The sequence below is a fragment of the Saccoglossus kowalevskii genome, chromosome 15 (assembly GCF_978046115.1).
Source record: "Saccoglossus kowalevskii chromosome 15, keSacKowa6.1, whole genome shotgun sequence".
NCBI classification, from domain to species: Eukaryota; Metazoa; Hemichordata; class Enteropneusta; family Harrimaniidae; genus Saccoglossus; species Saccoglossus kowalevskii.
The window spans coordinates 24691968-24717597 of NC_140655.1; the positions used below are offsets into that span (position 1 = coordinate 24691968).

At 36.8% G+C, this 25630-nt stretch overlaps 2 protein-coding genes across 2 annotated transcripts; one reads left to right on the forward strand and one right to left on the reverse strand.

The window, feature by feature from the left end:
- Positions 1 to 403: 403 nt before the first annotated feature.
- On the reverse strand, positions 404 to 8644 carry LOC102805647 (galanin receptor type 2-like). The gene is made up of 2 exons (XM_006815178.1): positions 8348 to 8644; positions 404 to 1432 (listed from the first exon to the last, which is right to left on the reverse strand). The coding sequence occupies exons 1-2, from the start codon at positions 8642 to 8644 to the stop codon at positions 404 to 406; spliced, it is 1326 nt and encodes a 441-aa protein (XP_006815241.1).
- Positions 8645 to 18095: 9451 nt separating this feature from the next.
- On the forward strand, positions 18096 to 25394 carry LOC144349994 (arylsulfatase B-like). Its single transcript, XM_085490607.1, has 7 exons — positions 18096 to 18384; positions 18929 to 19115; positions 22124 to 22287; positions 23168 to 23375; positions 23793 to 24045; positions 24218 to 24384; positions 24711 to 25394. The coding sequence occupies exons 1-7, from the start codon at positions 18133 to 18135 to the stop codon at positions 25013 to 25015; spliced, it is 1536 nt and encodes a 511-aa protein (XP_085346733.1). The 5' UTR covers positions 18096 to 18132; the 3' UTR covers positions 25016 to 25394.
- The last annotated feature ends 236 nt before the right edge of the window (positions 25395 to 25630 follow it).

The following is a 25630-nucleotide window of genomic DNA, read 5'->3' on the forward strand; positions in this document are numbered from 1 at the left end:
ATGTTAATAAATATGATTTTATATAAAACACTGTATTTTTCTGCATAAATACGAAACAAATTCACATTATCGAAATTTGAAAGTCTTTATCGCATTGTTATCAAGTGTTTTTGTATGTGTTAGGTTTAAGTAATGTGTTTATGGTGTAATACAAATTACAGAAATATAAACACATAACACGGGATTTGAAATCACGATCACGACAAAGCACATTGTTACTGTAAGAATACTGACTGCATGTACAAGTTATCTCTGAAAACGTGTTAATAGAATAGTGAAGCATTATTATGATTACTCGAGGTAACCGTTCTTTAGTCTTTCATTACTACTTAAATTTAACATTTTGTGTGAATAGAGAAAAATATCAAAAAAACATATCACGACATTCAGATAATCCGTTTAATTAGGTAAACGATGAGTTATCAATTTGATTTGTTTTGCGGCAGATCAGCGCTTTCAAATCATTACGAAATCTTTTATTTCGTATAGTGTAAATTATGGGATTCATACACGAATTGGCAAAGGTTGCCATGACAGTGATATTGTAATAAGCACTGTTGAAATCTACAGTCAGGCCGACATTGAATCCAAACCAAACGATTTGATTCGGTGTCAGGCACATGAAATACGTGGTCACTACAATCATAAGCATCTTGATGACGTTCTTGCGAGCAGTTAATTTCTCCCTTTCCAGCTCCTTCTGCGGACCAGATGTTGCTAACATAGCCCTCTCTTCTATTTTTAATGTGTGAAAAATAGAACCGTACCCTATAATCATGATGACGATCGGTGTCACGTAGGAGAGGAAAAAGATCATGATAGCACTGATTTGCGTGTATCTTCTAGCTCTCTCGGTGTGAATGGTCGTGCAGTGACCATTCTCATAGGTGTATATGTAGATTAGATACGGTTCACATATCAAAGTGAGTGACCATAAACAAATGATACAAATCACTGCCGTCTTCTTCGTATAATTGACATAAATAAATGGCTTTACAATAGCGAGGTACCTTTCGATGGTCACGGCGCCTAGGTGGAAACCCGAGCAAACAACACTCGTCCACAGTAAGAACTCTGAGATGATAATACGACAGAGTAGTTCCCCTGCGAACCCCGGTGGCACATGAACGATAGGGAATACCTTTATGGCTAAAGAAATCACGCAGCACATGAAATCTGCAAAGGCTAGACTTAGGATAAAGTAGTACGTGTTTGTTCGCAGAAATCGCGATTTAAGGATGGTAACCATGACAGCAGCGTTGCCAATGGCACCCATTATTGAAATGAAACCATACACGAATCGAACCCATGATTGCTCGTGGAAGAAAGCTGGGTCTAACAATTTCCAGTCATCATCGTAACCGCTTGCTGTCGTCACGGCAACGGTATTGTTGGTTGTATACCATGCTACAGTCGTGTTGTATATGTCCATCTGTAAGAAATAAAAACACGAAATTAAAATATAACTGAACTGGAGAATATTAGTATGATTCCATCAGCAGTAACATGTACGGGTTATTAATTTGAGTATTTTCTGGTCGAAAAACTTATGTGTAATTTTAGACGATCTCGAACCAATTCGCCTTGCCCAGCAATTAGGTACACTATCCGCTCGTCTACCACGACATTCCATAAATAGAATGTCAATTTGATCGGGTTTTCTATGCATTGAAAGCTTCACGATTTTTTTAAAAAATTGTTCTGATTTGCATAGAAACGACAATTTGTTGCTTAACTTTTGAAAAACAAACAAACACAGATTAGTCTTTAACAGAAGCACATCACAATAGTGTTTTTTGTTAGCTTCGGCCCGGACTGTGAAGGTGGATCATTTGCCGCGATAATACAGTAATTATTGCACGATAATGTGTTTTTAGTTTAGTTTGTTTGGTTCAAAACAATGACAAAAACAAACAAAACAATACACGAACATTAAGCTCCCATCGAGATATCCACATCGAAGTCCATGCCTAAGATAGCCTACAAACACCTACCGGAAACACCAAACTTCACAACATTACACAAATACAATATAAATCTAAAACATTAATATACACACGATCAATTAAAAATGGAATTCATATGTACAAATAGAGATAAGCTTTCCCGACGCACATCAAATATAAACTCGAACATTACCTAGCATAGTTTGTTTTAGTTGTTGCTTCACTATTTGTTAATAACACAGTTTATCACTAATACGTTCAACTATTTGTGGTAATTTATTCCATTCTGTAGTAATTCCGTTATAGAAAAATTTCTCCCTTGTGGACACTTTGAATCACCTCCCCTAGTGCTACATGAGTGTAAATGATTTATTTTATTATAAAATGTTTTTGCAGATAAGATGGGCTAATGTCGTATATACTGTGGTGTCAACTGCGCCTCTTCGTTAATTCCAGACGTTGCGTCTAGATAAAGCAGCACGGTCATAGCCAATGCGCAAGGTCTGATTTACAATAGCGGTTCACAAAATATGTTACAGTTAATAATACGACAATGCTGGTTAATATTCTGCATATGAATAAACCAACGGCCAGAACAATGGGGCACATTATTCGAATTACGCATAATCACAACAATGAACACTATGAATGGAGTGTCAAACTGTACAGTGACAATACGAGTTTTGCATCAAATTCTTAGAATCAATTTTATGAAAGACTATTTTGTTTGCTCAATTGCATATCTGTTCAGTTGATACCAATATTATAGAGCAAGTTAGTAACTATAGATACTGCAGTGTATATGTACATTCTCTTATCCGAAAGAAAAAAATGTCTATATAAACAATATGATGTGTTCACGCAAGATGATTATCAAGGAAATCAGACAACCTTGAAACAACTTGAATATACACGAAAGCGACTGAAAGCCGATGTAGTCTCTATGAGGTGCATACAAACTGCAACATTGGAACGTAAAGCATCAGTGAACGACGTGATCGAGAAGAACGAAATAAGGTAATATTGCCATTCAAGATGAATGAGTGTGCTAAATGTATGGATGTTATTTGTTACTTTGTTTAAAAACAGTAAAATCAAATCGATATTATGAGCCTCAATGTTAAAAATGATTTTCCAATGAGAGCAATTTGGAACATGTAAATGATTTATGTCGATTATGTCAATCACTCAATCAATCAATCAATCAATCAATCAGTCAGTCAATCAATCAATCAGAAAAAACTCAAAAGCGCTTAGAGTTATTGCACATTGTAGGTTTTATGAATAAGTACGTTTTCAGACATCGCTAGGTTTTTATTGAGAGTAAGACCGAGTGTAAGTAAATTAGTTTACGCCAATATGCAATATTATCACAAATTCTAAATAAAAAAGTTTGTTCATTTATGAGAAAATTTAAAATGGTAAACTGGGGAACAAGGGAGTTACATCGAACACCAATGTACATAGGCAGATTCAATTAGAAAAAAATGTGTCATATCATACATGCTGGATTAGTCAATGGAAAGGGGAATATTAAGAACGAGAATATCATTTACAAAGAGATTTAGTCATAACAGATGTTGTATGCAATTTCAATTTAGATAGAATTCTATGTTTTATCTCATTCGACACCACGAGAGTACATTCACCGATAATATGTCGCTCAAACAAGCTCTCTCATCCTCGTTTATCAGGGTAGATTATTTCATTTTATTATTTTTATCATCTACTAATGAAGAGTTGAGTTGATAATTATTGTGTTGTGTTATTATTGAATACTGTGGAAGACTCACATTCACGATTCACATTAAAATTGTCATTAAGTCAAAAGTAATTATATACCAATTTGTGTTGAAGAAAACACGACATTGTTTGCACTTTAGAAGAAAAAACAGGATTTGGACATTTTTACAAAACTGCTTGACACAGTGACGTAGACTTGAACCCTTATAGCATATATCTATCCTGCAGGAGTGGCGGGATTTATTATAGTTTTACTTCAAGAGCATTGCAACTTGTATCGGGCGATTCCTTGGAATTTGTGAATAATGCAGCACTTTCCTTATGCTGGAACATTAAATTTGCAATGAGGGGGGTGTCAGATTTTTTCTAGCAGGCAGCACATGCAATAAAATAACAAGCAGAAATCACGCCAGTGTGCGGTTCAGAATTAATACGCTTTATTAAGCTGGTAGTGAGTTCTATACACAATGGGGTGATGCTAAGGGAAATATTACTAGTTATATTAATACATGTCACAATCCGTAAAACGGCATACAATTATAAGACAAACTAAACTACACGCTCATCAAAATTACAACAATGCGTGAAGCATACACGTTATAAATACAAGCAGTAAATTGAGAACTAGCATTACAAGCTGGTAATACAACCGGTTAGCCCTCATGAACACGTCACACACCACGTTCAGACTGTCCCATTGTCCGGTAAGTTCAAACGTTCACTTGCTCGACACTTGCTTCACTCCACACAATCTAGAATTCCACTTCACAGCCTTCCACTCAGACTGCGCTCCATGCTCCATGCGTCACAACGGCTCACCACTCACAGGTCATCTGGAAAAGGGACAAGTACATTCCATAATACTCGCCGTTTTAAACACAACTAAAGAAACGTAATATGGATGTATTTAATCGGGCTACCGTACCCGGCACAGTTGAATGAACTACTAGGAAATGATTAAACTGAAATCTCAACTTACAGTTTCTATGTGCTGGCGTCTTGTCCATCTCCCTCACCAAAAGGTGGAATCTCCGAGTCTCAGGAATATCCCCAAGCTGCAAAACCAATTTGGCAGACCTCTACTCTATATACTTGGCTGACCGAATACAGCGAAGTTACCACTGACTCCCACCAACTCAAAGCCTGAACGCCTTGCCAGTTGATAGTAAAATTACGAGTCACCACGAGTAGAATTGCCATAGTTGCTCACTCCTGGACAACTGATGGACAACTAACCACATCACACTACAGAATTACCAAGCACACTGACCTACTTTGCATCACAAAAGCAGTTCTATTCATCACTCCAGCCTACTCTAGTAAACCTCCATACACCCACCTGTAAGTGCATACCACCAACTTCCAATACACACTCGCATACCAGCACACTGCAAATCAAACTATGACCTGATTCATGTACACCTGTACACTAGTTACTAGGCAACAGACTTAGCACTATTAAGTTTATTATATGATGAGTTTATTCAATAAAGTTACTTTACAATACTATAACCTACAAACACAAATAACTAGACAATAACAAATAACATCCAAAATAGTGACAATTTTGTCACAGGGGGGGGGGCACATGGTGACGTAGTAGCGAGTTCAAATCCGGTGTTTTGTGTTTATATGTTCGTAAATGTGCCTGTAATTTTTCATTACATGATTGCGTAATATTTGGCGTGTACTCATGTATCATCATATACTCATGTGGTTGTTTTCATCTTGAGAAAAACCAGTGCAAATAACACTGCCTACTCAGGCAATGAATGTTGTGTGATGAATTTGTTTTCCCGTATCTGACTGAGTCCACTATATTATGAAAAACTATATTTGATTACTTAAATTGATACGACATTAGTTTTGCAAGAAACTCCTCAGACAAAAGAATGAACACCATTTGTTGCAGCCTCGGGTTACCGTTGCAGATATAATAGTAATATCTTTTAAGATTTTATCTGATTGAAAAAAATGCCTGTGCAATAAAGTTTGTTTGAAACTTTGTCATCAAAATCGACATGCTTTCCTGATATATATAAATTGTGTGCACTTGAATACTACTAGTTTTTATTTCTGAGTAATGATTTTTGAACCTGTGCATAGTCTGTAAACCCCAATATTACGGTGGCCGATGTTATATGTGAAATACAATAGTGTGAAATGAACATGGTAGACCAGAAAACTCGATATTATCTCCCCGTATTCATACAACTTTACGGAATGTTTCCCAAATACAGAAAACAATATTTAGTGCATGAACCGTGACATGGGACATATAGTATCTTAGTTATATCCGAACAGGGATTTGTTACATATTTTTTCGCCGAAAGTACCTTCACAACCACCACCACCAAGCCGAAATGAACAATAAGAAGTATACAGTTACGCGATCATAATATATATAATATATAATTCCCTTAGTGCCCGTACACATACAGAATTGATGCTCTATATATCTAATGAAAACTGGCATAAGTATCACGTTTAGTCTGCCACTTTAACCACACGTTATAAAACACATTTGTAAACATTTGTATTGATTTGATTGAAGTGTCGGATGACTTGTACAGATTTCAATAGCACAATCCATCACACAATATTCAAATCTTATATAAACAGCAGCGACTAAATAAGTGGGCGGCTTGTCTATACTATATATGCACTGTGCACATTGCGTAGCCTGGCTAATCAGGTAATTTGCTGGTCATAATGTGTAAGCATATTCCAATATTTATTCTGAAATATAATTCGAAACGTAATGTCATGAAATCGATATTTTAACGGTTGTTGTATAATTATACGTGTCTAATATATTGGTTTCGTTACAGACAGCACCTAAAGCAGTCGAAAATATGATATCATATGGAATTGTCATTGTCATTACGTGATAGGCGTTCACAATTACATGATATGCATTCGCCGTTATATAATAAACATTCACCATCACATAATATGCAATCACAATTACATGATAGGCATTCGCCACAATATGATAGGCATTCACCACGACAAGATAGGTATTCGCCACAATGTGATAGGAATTAACCATTATATGATCGGCATTCACAATTACAGTTGTCTGAAAGTTTATATAACATTTGTTATGCTTTGCTATTAACGACAAATATAGTCTAGAATACAAACTTCCCATTTATTATGTTTATTAATCACTTGTATTCAATATAGGATTGTGTGTGATTAATGAGTGTGACTATAATAATAATAATTATTATTTAAAACATCAATTGAATCAGTTGAATGTTAACATGCGTCATATGTTGAATACAATTGTAGTGTAATGAACACAAAGAAGCTGTCATTATTGTAATTAGTTTCTTTGGCAGTTTCGAAACTTTGAATAGAGATTAAATTGATATTTCTAGATGACATTTATCATTCAAGAAACACGATGATTAACAGCATCGCTGGTTAATCAATTTGTAATTATACTTAATAGTGCTAAGCTTTACAATTTTGAAATAGATATAAACATTTCTATTTTAGCCAGCATATGGAAACTATTATATTATTTATGAAACACATAATTCAGCCGATTACTGCATTGAGTTGAATTATTTTGAATGAAGAAACAAAATTTATCATATTTGATGTTGGATATTGGATGTTGGATATTTACTAATAGAACAACATATATTATTATACCTCGTGACCATGACAGCCAATCATATTCGCACATTACAGGTAGATATATTCCTGTGTAGACCGACTGACATATCCGAATGTCTACCTCCCGAATTTACCTGAATTACGCCTGCTAAATAACTTGTCAAGAAAACGCGATACGCTGCAATATTTATGAAATGTTTAGTTTTCCAGGTTTGCTTTCACTATTTGACTACATTATTGGAAATAAAATCTGAGAGTTGTGGATTTTGTTTTGTTTGTGTTAAGTATTTTGTTTATATCGACTTATTATGTACAGTGTGTTTGTTGAAAGAGAATGGTGTTGACATAACCTATACTCAAGCAGTGTGCAAGCTCCGTGTGCAACTCGTTTCAGTGTTCAGTACAATGTGGCGTATAGCTGCACAGTGACGCCGGGTGTGTTTGTGAGCATTAATTCTTTCTCAGGTTGAAGCTGCTAAAATTAGTTTTTTCAACACAACCATGAAAGTATATTGGCTTCCATAATAAAACTCAATAGAATTCAATCACTGCTCCTGATCTCTTATTATTTCTTACACAAGTTTTTAGTTGTATGCGTTTGGAAAGAACTATTTGACCTTCCCAATCCCAAAACAAAACAATATTGTAAATATAATGATTACATAAAAAGTCAGAACTGCTGTGAACTATTCAACGAACTATGTGTTACTGGTTGTCCCCTCCCCCTGATGGTAATGCGGTCTGCAGGAAACCGGTTTCTAACTGGAGACGTGGTTTTTAGACTGATAATTCTTTCGTATGTAAGCTAAAAATAACATTTCAGTGCACGTCGGACGTAAATTTGAAATGCGAACAAATTCTGCTTATTCTATTTTCATTGTATAACGAAATCCAGGCTAGTCCAAATTTCAGGTTAGTGTGCATAATGAAGAGTCTTGAGACTACGAATAACACAACTCAAATCAAAAGTGTCGCGATATGGTTACACGGACGCGGGATTACGTAATTACCATCGAGCGAACGCCTACCATGTCGTGGCGAATTTCTATAATGTCGTGATGATTGCCTATCATGTCGAGGTGAATGTCTATCATGTCGTGACGATTGTCGGTCATGTCGTGGCGAATGCCTATCATGTCATGAGGATTGCCTATCATATTGTGACAATTGCCAATCATGTCGTGACGATTGTCTATCAAGTCGTGAATATAGCCAATCATGTCGTGACGATTGCCAATCATGTCGTGGCGAATACGTACCATGTCGTGGCAAATGTCTATCATGTCGTTACTATTGCCTATCATGTCGTGGCGAATACGTACCATGTCGTGGCAAATGTCTATCATGTCGTGACGATTGCCTATCATGTCTTGGCGAATACGTACCATGTTATGGCAAATGCCTATCATTCATATCGTGGTGAATGTCTATCATGTCGTGGTGAATGCTTTTCATGCTGTGACGAATGCCTATCAAGTCATGGTGAAAGCTTACCATGCTGTGACGAATGCCTATCATGTCGTGACGAATGCCTATCATGTCGTGGTGAATGCTTTTCATGCTGTGACGAATGCCTATTATGTCATGGTGAAAGCTTACCATGCTGTGACGAATGCCTATCATGTCGTGACGAATGCCTATCAAGTTGTGGTGAATGCTTATCATGTCGTGACGAATTACTATCATGTTGTGGCAAATGCCTATCATGTTGTGACGATTACCTATCATGTCGTGGCGAATACGTACCATGTCGTTGCGAATGCCTATCATGTCGTGATGATTGCCTATCATGTCGTAGCGAGTACGTACCATGTCGTGGTGAATGCCTATCATGTCGTGACGATTGCCTATCATGTCGCGGTGAATGCTTTTCATGCTGTGACGAATGCCTATTATGTTGAGGTGAATGCCTATCATGTCGTGGCGAATGCTTACCATGCTGTGACGAATGCTTATCATATTGTGCTGAATGCCTATCATGCTGTGACGAATGCCTATGCTGTCATGATGAATGCATACCATGCTGTGACGAATGTATATCATGCTGTGACGAATGCCTATCATATCGTGACGATTGCCTACCATGTCTTGATAATTGCCTATTATGTCTCGACAATGTCTATGATGTCGTGGTGAATACATACCATTTCGCGGCGAATGCCTATCAAGTCATTGCCTGTCATGTCATTACAATTGTCTATCATGTCGTGACGATTGTCGGTCATGTCGTGGCGAATGACTATCATGTTGTGACGATTGCCTATCATATTGTGACGATTGCCAATCATGTCGTGACGATTGTCTATCATGTCGTGACGATTGTCTATCATGTCGTGACGATTGCCAATCATGTCGTGGCAAATCTCTATCATGTCGTTACTATTGCCTATCATGTCGTGGCGAATACGTACCATGTCGTGGCAAATGTCTATCATGTTGTGACGATTGCTTATAATGTCGTGGCAAATGTCTATCATGTTGTGACGATTGCTTATAATGTCGTGGCGAATACGTACCATGTCATGGCGAATTCCTATCATGTCGCGGCGAATGCCTACTATGTCGTGGCGAATACCTATCATTCATGTCGTGGTGAATGTCTATCATGTCGTTACTATTGCCTATCATGTCGTGGCGAATACGTACCATGTCGTGGCAAATGTCTATCATGTTGCGACGATTGCTTATCATGTTACGACGAATATGTACCATGTCATGGCGAATGCCTATCATGTCGTGGCGAATGCCTACCATGTAGGGGCAAATGTCTATCATGTTGTGACGATTGCTTATCATGTCACAGCGAATACGTACCATGTCATGGCGAATGCTTATCATGTCGTGGCGAATACTTATCATTCATGTCGTGACAAATGTCTATCATGTCGTTACTATTGCCTATCATGTCGTGGCGACTACGTACCATGTCGTGGCAAATGTCTATCATGTTGTGACGATTGCTTATCATGTCGTGGCGAATGCCTACCATGTCGTGACAATTGCCTATCATTCATGTCGTGGTGAATGTCTATCATGTCGTGACGATTGACTATCATGTCATGATGTAGTCCTACCATGTTGTGACGAATCCTATCAAGTTGTGGTGAATGCCTATCATGTTGTGACGAATGCCTATCATGTCGTGGCAAATGTCTATCATGTTGTGACGATTGCCTATCATGTCGTGGCGAATACGTACCATGTCATGACGATTGCCTATCATGTCGTCGCGAATGCCTACCATCTCGTGGCAAATATCTATCATATCGTGACGATTGCCTATCATTAATTTTATGTCGAACGCTTACCATTTCGTGGTGAATGCCTGTTATGTTGTGACGATTGCCTATCATGTCGTGACGATTGCCTATCATGTCATGACAATTGCCTATCATGTCATGACAATTGCCTATCATGTCGTGACGATTGCCTATCATGTCATGGCAATTGCCTATCATGTCGTGACGATTGTCTATCATGTCGTGGTGAATGCCTAGCATATCATGATGATTTTCTATCATGTCGTGGTGAATGCCTATCATGTCGTGAAGATTGCCTATCATGTCATGGTGAATACATACCATGTTGTGGCCATTGCGTACCATGTTGTGGCCATGCGTACCATGTCGTGGTGAATGCCTATCATGTCGAGACGATTGCCTATCATGTCGTGACGATTACTTATCATGTCGTGGTGAATGCCCATCATGTCGTGGTGAATGTCTACCATGTCGTGGCGAATACCTATCATGTCGTGACGATTGCCTATCATTAATGTTATGGCGAACACCTACCATTTCGTGGTGAATGCCTGTCATGTCGTGACGATTGCCTATCATGTTGTGGTGAATACATACCATGTTGTGGCAAATGCCTATGATGTCGTCACGATTGTCTATCATGTCATAGTGAATGAGTGCCATGTCGTGGTGAATGTCTACCATGTCGTGGCGAATGCCTACCATGTCAGGACGATTGCCTATCATGTCATGACGATTGCCTATCACGTCGTGTTGAATATATACCATGTCGTAGTGAATGCCCATCATATCGTGACAATTGCCTATCATATCGTGACAATTGCCTAACGATCGTATAATACAAATTGAGCATGAAAAACATGAACATGAAAAAAAAGCAATAGCTAATTAGGGGATCTTTGTTTATTTAAATTGTATAATTGTATTTTATAATGGCTTTGCACAAGCCTCTACAATTAATTTTTTTATTTTAGTGAATATAATGATATTATAGATTTCTAATGGAAATTGGAAAGCCTGATAATTTGCAATTCCTGAGTTTACCGCTATGAAATAATACTGATTATTTATTTTCAGTAACATATGCCATTCTTTTTCAAAATTATTTATCAAAATGATTATATATTGTAAATGAAAATCCTGTACTAGCAGAATAGTTGTTATAGTGTTGTCTCAGTAATTTCATCCAGGATGTATGAGCAGAAGACGCACTTGATTTAGCTGTGTTCATACTATACAATCGCATTCAATCCTAATAACCATTTGTTCATGTATTTATAATACACGTTGATTGCTTCTGTTTGATAAGCAATATAGGAATTAATTTTAAACAATACAGTGTTTCGGTGAAAAACAATACAGCGGTTTACTCCTTCTTGCTGGCGTCAGCGTTGGGTCCCGGACAATATGAATAGAAACAGCGAACTCTATTTTACCTGTAATATGTACGCTCTGACAATGAAGGGAGATTCGTTTATAAACTGGAAATGCATTATATGTTACATTTCAACTACACATGATTGTGTCAATTTCTGGGCAGAGTGGAGAGAAACATTTTAGCAAATTTGGCTACATCTTAGGATTGATGTAAAAACAAAATTAATGTCCTATTCCCCACTCATTCTTAGTAGGGGCAGATTTTTACCTTGGATGCAAACATAGTTTATAGAATAATACAAATATAAGATCAGCATTTTGGAGCGAAATTCCTGACAGTGATAAGATACCACTCAATCTTATCTACGTGATTTTGTTTAACGGCAACGTTTCGAAATTTCTGAATTACAATATCGTAAATACAAATACGATTTTATTCAGGGTCAGTCTGCATACATTTTTAGATACAAATAGGTATTTATGGCAAATTATGATGCCGAACATGTAAAAATTAATACAAATCAAATGTCAACCGTTGCAAGTGAAGCCAATTGTTTATTCTGTAAGTATGTATATTCGATCCAAAATGTAAGTGTATGTGGCTGCAGTTCACACAGAGGTTCTTCGAATGACTTGATGTCGAAACAAAATCAAAATAGACTTACGAGTAAGTTATAGACTTTTTATATTTTCAAACACAACATTCATTTGATAACACAACGCCGTGGGATTTGATTAAGATTAATGTTACATATCGATATCGCCGACCAGACTTACACTTACCTTGGTTTGACGCACCTTGTGTACGGTATGACTGCCGGTAGCGTGCTGCTACCACGTGACAATGTTGTGTTTCAAACCTTGTTACACTATGCAGATGTTCGTCTTGGGCCAATCGGAGGATGATACGCAGTAAACGTACTTATATAGGACGACAGCCGCTTTCTCGGTCACGTGACCAAGACAAGTTATGTATTTTCGATGTGAATGAAAAGTAATAACTGTTAAGTGAGTAAACATCGGGTTCAACCACTTGAGAGGAAGGGAGAATAAAAGAGAATTCTATGAGAGGAGTTCATCACATCGTAAGACCAATCAATAACAATATTCAATTCTCGAATAATAGAGTGGGATAGTTTAGTTCCTCGAGGCATTAATAGTTGCATACGCGGGGTGCATTTACGTTACTTTTCGTCCGCATTGTCAACACGTAAACTCAATCTACATAAATGATACGGTAAAAACGTCGCCTGTGGAAATAAACATCACGCTGACAGATACCACTTTAAAAAAGAAACAAGTCGACGTATTTAGCAAAATTCACTGCTTTTGGTAGAAACCTTTTTAAAAGCCACGGGGAATATAGTGTTCATGTACATATACAATAGGCAACTATTCCTCTATCCAATTTTTTGAAAAAGAGTATATCTATAACTTGGGGCTGGTAATGAAAAATGTATGATCTGTAGGTTCCATATTTGTAATACGAATAGCGAGCATCGGGAGCGTATAGAAGGAAATATATGCAAAATACATAAAGATTTTTTTATTTGAAAGCATAACCAAATATTGTGTGTTAGAGCAACATGTCGTAAATTGTAGGTTTTTTCTGCCAGTAAATCAGAGACATTTTAGTCATTGACAGACCCTATCACCACCAGTATATGCAGTGAATATATTACGCAGTGTCAAATATCATGATAACATTGATAAGGGTTACAACGGTGATGACAAGTGATGACAAGCGAGAATGGAGCAATATTTGAGGTTGGAAACAAGTGTCGTAGCTCTCGGTGTCAGCCAAGTCCCAGCGTCAATTTGCAAATTAGGCATTACGTCACGGACCGCCTGTGATAGAGTATCCCCAAGTTGGTGACGTTTGAGCAAGCATTGCATACGTTATGTGTACTGACATGTCAAACACACAACCATATCTTCGAATTCGTTCCGCTGTTCAAGCAATATTCGATGTTGTTATAAAAAAACGGGTAATAATTGAACAAAATAGTATAATGACGCGAAACAATATCCTGATAAAAATAAAGGTTGATTTATTAGTATCATAAGTTATATCTTGTTTAGAGAGCAGAACAATTGTCAATGTAGTGCACGTAATCGCATATAAATATATTACACGGCTCAATATAAGCAATTGAGTTGAATGTATTGAATGTGTTAATATTATGTTTCATTTTCATGTGGATATGTGTAATCTACGGATTTAATCATTACTATTCACACCGCCATGTTTCTTTCAACTCGTATGCTTTCAACGTAGATGGTTCGTGTTCCCATGAGGCGAATTTTCAAGTCGCAAAAGTATTACATCTTGTGATATGTTGTGTCGTATCTTCACCATTATACCTACAAGCGATTGGTATAAATTCGAATTCGCGAAACGCTTCAAAGTTGATGATGGTAACCTCGGCACTGTATGCTCACTATATTCAACAAGGCATGATCATATCGATGTTATTATTGGAATGGATGTATACATTTACATACGCACATGTGCGTGCAAAACTATAAAATAACATTTCACATGGGATGAAGTAATTCTCAATGCCCAATATTTTACCTCCGCAAACTTACTTTAAATGTATAAAGCTTCAAAATAGTAAGTGGCCATTAACTGTTCTATAGAAGACGATGTCAATCAATTAGACAATGTACAAATACAAATTGCTACTGTCCTCAGAGTTATTCCATCATCATTATAATGTCGGAATATGAAAGTTGTTTGTTTGATAATAAAGGTTATTGATACTAAAATATGCTTTGTGAAATTTTCACAGATAAGAAAAAAACGTTAAAGAAAAGTTTATGACGTTTTAATGAAGTATGATAACGATTCTAATGCACCATTTAAAAGTACTGCATTACGCTCAAGGAACTTTATGTTATCAGGAGACATAGTGTCATTACCATTTTAATCGTTTAAGCAATTGTATCAGTTTGACGATTTTAATCGTGACATTTTTAAAAAGAGCATAATGAGGAATAAAAGTACCCTTTTTACCAAAATGTCTTCTTCATATGAATTCTTCAAAAGACTTATCCGAATGTCTCCAAAGAACATTCAACTATTCATTCACCTTAAGACTAAATTCGAAGAGATGGGTGGAGATTGGTTTAAATGAATGAATAAATGAACGTTTTTTTGAATATTTATATATTCGAGAATCTTAAGCCATTATGTATTGGATATTAACATACATGGGACACGTCTCTTTGATCCCACTGTCATATCTCTACATACGTTCCCATGATGCATATTGAGTTTGCAAGACAGACAGCGCATTTCAGGATATGCGGGTGTGGCATCTCTTGTGCGCCACCAGCGGCAGGACCATTGCATTCAATTGTCTATGTAAAGAGTACATGCAGTACACAGGAAAGAGATACATACTATAAATGTTATATACACTATACTTTGTATATCTGATGTCTTCATACGAATTAAGATCCAAAACAAATACCACCGCACCTCACTTAGCTTTTTCACTATTACACTACAGTAAAATATTTATTAGAAATCACTCGACCACGGCGTGTCTCAGTGCTGTTCTTACAACTCTTTATGCCCACCGATCGACAACTGTATGTTTTGTGTATTTGGCCTGTGTTCCACGGGCCGTTATTTCGGCCTTCAACTCACCACTATACCCTGGCAAATCCTATTCAGCCAAAGCCTATGTAAGTATGCCCTTTTCGGCAGTACTAAGTAGGATATCTTGAATGAGTTGTCCCATGAAATCGCTCGTTATATAGCTATACCACGGGCAGAATAGATACGTCTATATTTTCTCAGAAAAAGAGTTGACATTTTTCAATAGTTACTTGTAGACTGAAAATCCAAATAATTATTAAAATATAAATTCAATCTATTAGTGTGTGTGTGCATATTTTCACTGTACTACACTAAAGCAACACAGCTTTGAAAACGGCCAATGTGAAACGCTCGGTGATATTCGTGGACAAGATGCACGTTTAAAAACATTGCCACTACGTCCTAAATTGCAATTGCGTCCAATTAGCGCGTACTGATTTAATGACTGGTACCGACTCAGTTTTAGTGTTTTTGTATCCAGCATGAGTCTCTAATGTTGAGTATTCCATTTGTCCTTTACTTACCCTTCAATCCTTTTCAGAGTACTCATTTACATATAATTATCACATGCGCAGTTGCTACGTATTATTCATTTGATAAACAGATCTAGTTTCTGGACAATTATTCTTTAATTATGTTTATCTATTATAGTACGGAATTATTCTGATAACATAACGGATTTATTATTTTAGGCTTAAAGTCTCGTCGGAAAAGTTCGACACGTCTTCTGGAGGGAAATCCGATTATTAACACTATAAATCTCCACTCCTTCTGATAAGTGTTGTCATGCATAGAATTGTTGTACACTGCGTTTATCATTCACGGAAATATCAGGTCGACATAATCGGATTTAATAATCACAAAGAGACCAAAGGCCAGGCCGTGTCACCAGTTATCATGATTAATTACGTATGCTCAAGTAGTGTAACATATGACTGGGTATTGTTTACCGATAAATCGTTCAAGCTAGCGAAAAAAAATGGGATTAAATGATGTATGTCTTAATCTGTTTGCAAATCGCAGCTGTTGTTCCTGTGTCATCTATGAGGACAATAGGTTTAAGACTAGGGCTATTAACATTTTGCAAGCATATATACGTGTCACGTGAGCAATTAACTAAGGTACTTGAAATAAATATATTGAGTCATAAAAAACTTATGTTTGAATGTACACTGAATTAACCATTCACGAACACACGCACTCACCTGCAGCATCGAATTCCATTTAACTGATCAAAACATATCCCCTTAAAATGACAAATAAATGCGTGCAGGCTTGAACTGTAGTTGTACTTAAATAATTCAGTGATGGAATGAGAACATAATTGTTTAGCAATTGAATATGTTAATACTATTTAGAACAGCTGTCCCTCTCCAATGATTCATGGCGTATTGACCTTGCTAATATCGGTTCCGGACATCACTTACATTTGCCGGACATGACTAGAGACACGTTGGCCCGGCAGCAAGCTCTGACCGAACCCCGGCAAGCCACCTGCAAATATTGCAGAATCCTGGTACTACGAAGTTAAAACCCCTCAGTACGCAAAGCACTACACCTCAACTAGGTTTTTTGAAGGCAATAATGAGACGCATTTGCGGCAGAAATATCCTTTCTCTAAACCTTATACATAAAATTGGTATGAACCAGACACAATTACATTCTGTGATATTAACGCACATTGTGTTATCCTCCCTCATCAAATTTGGATACTGAGTTTTACACGACTTGCCCAGGCTTCAGTTCACAGATTGTCTTGATGCAACAGCCTGCAGCACATGACCATGACGGCAAAATACTACACTTTCCCAGACACGATGTTAGCACGTGATATTCACCTCAATGTATGAATACGAGTGGCTACTGCTCAGCCAATCACAATACATCATTATTACACAAGGTGTTAATTAACCAACCATTAAAAACACTCGATCCATGTGTCACGTACCATGAAGGGAATTATTGCGCGAGTAACACAGCAGTACATAAAATAAACTTAGAATTGCAATTCCTTGTTTGGTATATTGTTGCAATTGTTCTACTATTGTCATTTAAAGTTATTATTATTCATATAATAAAATTGGCGATATAGACAATTACAAATTTCAATGATTAAAATAAAATGTAAATACAATAAAATAACACCGCTTCTGAATCAATAAATGATGCAAATGTTGGAGGATGATTCAATAGCTAACTGAGTTAACATTGTAGACTTAATTGAAATTTGGGGCATATATGTCATCGCACTTGTTTTCGTTTTTTGCGAGGACGTGTGCAAGGTGACTGCTAAGCAAGAGTTGATCGTTCGCACCTGAAGATAACAGAATTTGGTTGTTATATTTACATATATGTGTCACTGTCAATAAAACAAGTTACGGAAAAGAGGAAATCGCAAGCTAGTATTGGTCAGTGGGCGACATTTGTTATCATAAATTTGCATTCTGGTTGAAAAAAACAAATGACGTCACAGTCATACTCGAATATTATAATTCGTAACATGTAGTATATCTAACCTACACACTCCAGAACTGTGCAGAGCTGAGATTCAAGCACAGTTGAAAACATGTGGATTGCTACTAAGTCGGTTACACTACTTCTCATATTCTGTACAAACGTAAGCTGTAATGACAATCCACCGAATATCGTTTTTATTATGATGGATGATGTTGGTTGGAATGATGTTGGTTACCATAACTCGTCAATTTCTACACCACATATGGACACGATTGCCAATGACGGGGTCAAGTTGGAGAGTTACTACGTCGGTCATGTTTGTACACCAACAAGAGGAATGTTCCTAACTGGCAAGCACATGGTAAACTGTTATTTGCTTTCTCAAAATATTAGAAAATATAGACAGACATGTTTGGTGTAACCAATTTCTTTTAAAATAAGTGGATGTGGAAGTATGTAGATGACGTACTGTTTGAATAATTCTCTACATATTTTCAACTTTGGCAATGTTGAAGATATCCAGTGGTGATTAAAGCTTGTGTTATTTTAATTATTATTACCAGGAAAGATTTTTACAATTAAAAAAAATGTCTCACATGTTTGCCATTGTGAAACAGTATAAACTCATTCAATATCAAAAAACAAAAATCTTTCGGCTTTTTTATTACCTTTGAACTAAACATACATCACCGTTCTTGTCAAATAATAACCGTCACCACTAATAGATTCGTGTCCTGCATATTAATTTAATACGGTTTTTAAATTCTTAATTAGTACCCGTCGTTAGGAAAGACAACACTGTCGGGAACTGTCGTCTGGGATCAATCTTATAGACTTCAGTGTCAGTAAAATTCAAAGTCATTGATATCAATAACTGTGTATACACTTGTCTTATATATTTCTAGATAAACCTGAGACTGTACAATGGAATTATCGGTGGACATGACCCAAAATGTCTTCCGGTAAATGAAGTAACAGTTGCTCAAAAACTGAGAGAATACAACTATGCAACTCATGCCATCGGAAAATGGCACCTTGGTTACTACAAAGAAGAATGTCTTCCAATTAACCGTGGATTTGATACATTTTTCGGTAAATATTATAGGTCTATTGAGAGAATACCGCAAAGTATGTACTGAAGCAGTACAGCGAACGTATTGATCGATGAGAACCCGTACTGCCTAAATTCATACTTTGTGGTATGCTCGTAATAAGCGTATTATTAAATATCTTTTTCTTCCTTGTAAATTAATTCAATTATATATAACAGCCCGAAATGTCAACGAAAATCAATGTGAGCTGCGTTCAGTGATGGGATCATATTCCATCGCGCATTATTGCACTTCTGCGTCCGATGTCAACAAAGAGATGTGTTCAAATGTGACGGAAACGCGACGCACATGAAAAATGAAGAATTTTGAACGCATATGCGCAGATGTAACTTTATCACAGAAATGTCTGTAACGGTTTATACGCGTTTTATACAGTTGGATATATCATACACTCTTTTTGGACGATACTGAGATTTTATTTTAATGAAAGAGAAGTTAGAGAATAATTATTTGTAATGTGTTAAAGAGTTTGTAGAGTATAATTGTCTGAGTGGCAAATTATTTTAGTAGTGCTTGACACCAGTGCGAGTACAAAAGCATCTGGACCTTTGAACAGAATTACAGTTCGAGAATATAGCAAAAGAAAACACAGCAAAGTTAGCATTTCAACTATTTTCTGCATTATACATGTGAAAATTAATATGACTTGCATTGCATTGGACTATTATAGATCGTACAAGTGGTGAAAAAATAAATGCGATTAATTCAACAACATTCACTATATGGGACAGCCATCTAGAATGCGGCTTGAAACTAAACAAAGAAATTAAACAAAGCCTGAAATCCGGACATTTGAAGTATTCTCAAGTATGATATCGTGAATCGCTATTTAACTACGTAGTTTGCACAGAATTCCGTGTCCTCACTAATTGGTTGTCTTCATGACTTCAGTACATTACCATGGGAGCTCGCATTCACAGACTGCCACATACGTAATAACACGCCCATAACACTCCAAACCGATTTACTAGGCAGCGCAACATCTACTATTCGTAGATTGTTTTCAAAATATTACGGTATCTAGTCGAAGAAGTGGCGACGCGAACGTACTTATGGTGATGCACATGGTACCCTTGTTGTTCGAGTCAGTACCTTACTGTTGTGTGAAAGATTTTAGTTCAATATATCTTTGAATGAATACATTTAGAACCGCAATTGTAGCCCATCCAACATGTCAATAAACGAAAATAGACCGTAAACATCAGTAATTATTAGCATCAGTCTCGTTGGTTCCACGGTCAGGTCGTAGTAATGTGATCACGCCCCGCACGATGTGGAACGTTCCAAAACTCGGATTCACAGAACACAATCTCATCGATGCTAAAAGAGTAGCAATTTATACACTTTATTCTTTTTGTCAATCTACAGTCAGCATTTCAGTGTTCATGCGATGCATTGGTGAGATTTTTTTTCAATTGTGTATTGTCTAACTTCATAGATAATGATATGATGATATAATGATGATGATATTAATTGTGATCTTGGTTTTAAATTGGGGTTGGTGAATGACTTGAAGACCTGAAATTCGAATCCGAGCCAGAGATTAGGAAATGTGCCTTTCGACAAGTCCGAGTTCGAAAAGGACACCTTCATGTGCGCCGCTTGCAAGTAAATGTTTCCCCCGTATGTCCAAAAGATATGAATTACAAATACACTACCTCAAATAACAGCCATCATTCAACGTTACTTATGGTGATGAATTAGGTCACAACTAGCATACATGTATTCAAGTAAGATGACTCAACGCCAATTTTAGAATATTGCTTAATGCTCCAATGAAGGAACTTGCATGGGACAAGTAAAGAGCAAATCTAATACTGCCTCAACAATAGTTAACCATATGGGAAAGTGGTGTTTTACTTTTGATACGGCAGATGTAAAAACAGTAATGAGTGTGAGGTACCAAGCTACCAAAGTCAAGGTACGAGTCAAAAATCGTAGGCACATTGAAAAAAAAGTGGTCACATGTGTTATATACCGAACTCCTATTTGTCAGTTGGAGACGTGTAATAACTCTTCTATTATGAAGAATAGGTTGAAAGCCTCTCACACCCGAACGTTTCCAAAAAAGTGAGCTTCTGTTCATGAGCTAGACGCTTTGACGCTGCAAGTACCAGTCTGAGTAACTGGAACTGTGGCTGACCCAAGTACGTTTGCCTACCTTCTGTGCCTATCGTCTTTGGTCTTATTGCCAGCACCCACAAAAAACGACGAAAACTAACTTTAGCGCACGTACATCACAATCGTTACCACGGTTATCACCTACATAAAACAGTTCGATGTGCGTTACTCAATATCACTACACAAAGCAGATTTGCATACGACTCATTTGCATATCGAATATGTTCGAACTACAAATCCTTGTCGCTTAGCACAGATACATTCAAGTCATCCAGTTACTTTAATCAGTTTAATAAAACGTTTTACGTCCTAAATCTTAATGAAATGTCTGCTTAATTAGATTAATATATGCAAGATTTGCGTTAGATTTAGATAACTTTATAAACTGAATAATTCTTGGTGTTCTGTTGTTAGGCGCAGAGAATCGAATTCGAAGTCGTCTACGTATTTACGTAGCGATTCACCAGGCTATTCTTGAGTTCAATGGGGAGGGGCACTCTGGATAGCTGGATCCAAGGCTAGTGGCACGTGTGTGCGAGAAGCATTTTAAGTACAAAATACAGTCACGTAATGCTATTTGAATGCGTGCATGACAAGGGTTCCTACAGTCGACACGTTCACTATATGTTGTCCTCCGCTGTAGTCTGACTTCGTACACAACCCCTACAGCGATTGATGCACAAATGCACATGTAATTGAAGTCACTAACTGAAACTATCACAACTCTCCATTATCATTTGAAGTAGGATCTCAAAGTACACATTAACACACTTATTTGCAATCCGTCAATATCGCGATATGAAATGTATACACATAAAACGCCTTTGAAGTCGTATTTACCAATAAGATCTCGTACATTATACAAAGGTATAATTGGAGGGGAAACTGACCACTATACTTACGAGAATAACGAGTGGTGGCAATTATACAGAGATGATAAAAGTATTGCACACGAATATGTTGGGGAATATTCTACCGATTTATATTCTAAGGAGGCAAGAACAATCATAGCAAATCACAATGCCGACAAGGTAAGGTCATATTATATCATCGACACTCTTGACTCAATAGCAATATTATTTTGAGTAATATATGGCATCCCCGCGTTCCATGCAAGAAAATATACGAACTGATCATTTTTGGAATTTTGCGATTAGTTCGGGTACAAATGATCATCATCTAGTCTCGTCGAGTTCTAACAATGTCACTATATATTTTGACATGATATGCTGTAAATCTGTCTGCAACCATATTCAAGAATAACAGATCCCATATCAGTTAAACGTTGTATTTGGTGTGTCTTTCATTCAAACATAAAATGAGCATTATAATGTTGTTCATGATTCACTATAATATGACCGCTGGTTGTCATTACGTATTATCAGAGGTACACTACGGTGACATGGTACCAAGATCCCGTTTCAATCTCGCTCTCGCATAAGCGTTCCAACTCAGTAAAATTTGAATGCGCTTGCCCGAGGTAACTAGGATACTGGGATGTCCAGGTGGATCAAATAGCTGCTCACGATACTACGGATTACGATAACTATATTTTCTGTACATTTTCGATGTATTACATTTTTTCACTATGAATGTAGTAATATATATTTTATTGTTTTATTACAAACCGCCTATGTCATGTCAAAAGGTCATAGCCTCAGTCTCGTTAGCTACGAGATGAGACTTGAATGGGATCTTGGCATGATGTCACCATACAGTTATATGCGCGTTGCAAACCCCAAGTAATGTACCTCTGGTATTATTTATTGTTTCAATGACAATTTCCAGTGAAGTATGTCATTACAAAATATGACACACATTATTAAATATTATATTACGACGTCTCAGTCATACTTCAAACGCCATGATCTATGAATTACATAACCTGTTTTACCCTCTTGTATATTTCAGCCAATGTTTATGTACTTGGCATTTCAAGCTGCCCATGTGCCTCTACAGGCACCCGACAGTTACATAGACATGTATTCCCATATAACAGATCCAGATAGACGTGTGTATGCTGCCATGGTTACATGTATGGACGATGCTATAGGCAGCGTAGTTGAACAATTAAAACAATCTGGTCTATGGAACAATACTGTTTTGGTCGTATCAACAGGTGAGTACACGTGAATGACAATAATTTACCACATATAGAAAGCACAACATATATTAAGGTTAATTCTGAAAACAAAAAATATTTACTTAGAAGTGTATTCAATTGATAGCAACATATCCCAAAACAAGTCCCCAAACACTAATATTTTCTTATAAAGCAACACATTTTATGCTAAGATAAATAACAGTATGTGAAGATTAATTTACTGAATATCTGTGTTACAAAGACACACGTAAAGGTCGAATGAAATTCTTCGTGTGGATAATTTTTGCTTCTAATTTCACTGCCAGCAAGTTTTTGTTTTACCGATTATCTCTATTTATATTGTTAACTTGCTAAGTTAAGTATTTAAGGAAGTATATTTCGCCACATAATAATATAGGACTGCTACTTAAGCCAACTCTGTAATTGATTTAGACAATGGCGGTCCCCATGCAAGTGGTAACAACTGGCCTCTCAAAGGCGCCAAAGCAACACTGTGGGAAGGAGGTGTAAGAGGTGTGGGGTTTGTTACGAGTCCACTACTGGACAATCGTTTCAGAGGGTCATCAAATCATCAACTTATTCACGTTACCGACTGGCTTCCTACATTTGTAAGTTTGGCTGGTGGTGATAGTAATGAAATTAAATCAATGGATTTGTACGGTATGGACCAATGGAATACTATAAGGTAATTAAACGTTTTGTTCAATGTCCCCCTGACCTAGATTGTTTGAGAAATAGCTACTTGTGATAATACTTTTCTCGAATGCTGAATTTCCACAGCAAAAACATTATAAGAGCACTGTACTACTGATGTGTATAATGTATAACGCCTAATATTTTATTTACATTTGTAAAAGCAAAAACCAACCATCTATGCGGGACGATGTACTCATAAACTTGGTTCCAGAATCATTGATGAACAAGGCAAAAACAAAAGATCGTTGGACGGAAAACGAGTATTTCGATGTGGGAATAAAGGCAGCAGTTCGTGTTGGTGATTGGAAGTTATTAACAGGGCACCAAGGTAAATACTGTGTAAATATCTTGTTTCAGTATCAGCCCTGATACTAAATTATAGATCAGTCATGAAAACTAAATTAGTGAATAACGCGTTGCAATGCTCATAAAATACGATTTTATTTAAATGCATATTAATATTTGCATACTATAAATTTACATCAGATTACATTAATTAATTAATTGCTTACATTGCTAGCATTTTGAATATGGTTTCTATGGTTACACTAGTCTTTGTCTTTATTTGTTGAAAGGTATACTACATTGTATGCGTTAGAGGTTACTGTTTAATCCTTAATTTAACTTAAATGTCCTACCCTGTTTAAACATCAGGTCCAGCAATTTGGTTCGCTGCTCCAGAAAGTGATCACGATACAGTTTACGAAAGCGATAATCGAATTGTACGTCTTTACAACTTAGCTGAAGATCCAACTGAATCGAATAATCTGGCCGACTCGAGGACAGACAAAGTACTGCAGTGCCTGAAGAAATTAGGGGAATACCTACCAACAGTGTTACCAGTACTGAACGAGCCTTCAATCAATCAAGATGAAGCAGAGCTCCTCATGCCCAACCACATACTGGCGCCATGGGATCTAGCGGCGTATAAAAAAATTGCCCTTTTAAAACTGGGCTGATTTGACACAAGACACGTGAATCTTGAACATTATTATGTCGATTGTTATTGTTAGTGTATTATTTCAAGCGTAATAGGCAATCATCATACATTCGACATCGCTATATTGTTATTATACTAATGATTCTTACTACCATATACGTAGACACGTTATTACCTAGTTGTGACGTCACATAGAGGTGGTGGTATGGATTCAAACACGTGTGTGATATCAGTGATCTGCCACTGGACTAATAACGTTTAGGGCGACATACAAGTTCTTGTTTTGATGCAAATGTATGCATGTATGCAAGAATACACTAATCATTGTAACGATGTTAGCAGATGTTCCTATAGTGATGTTATTATAAATAAAAAGAAACATAGAGAAAATCATAAAACCAATAGTTTTTGTCACAATTTACACTCTGATAAACATATTATCGATTGGCTATAGTTTGTTTGATAATTCAGAAAATAGTTTTCTTTCATCGACTTTCATTTGCGATACTGCATAGCCACAGCGTTTTGTGTTATGAAATATACTAACACCTAGGACCGATATTGACAGTCCCATGGATCGATAAATGGAACTTTTCCTTAATTTGGTTAATGATAATGAGTGTATTCCCCGTGT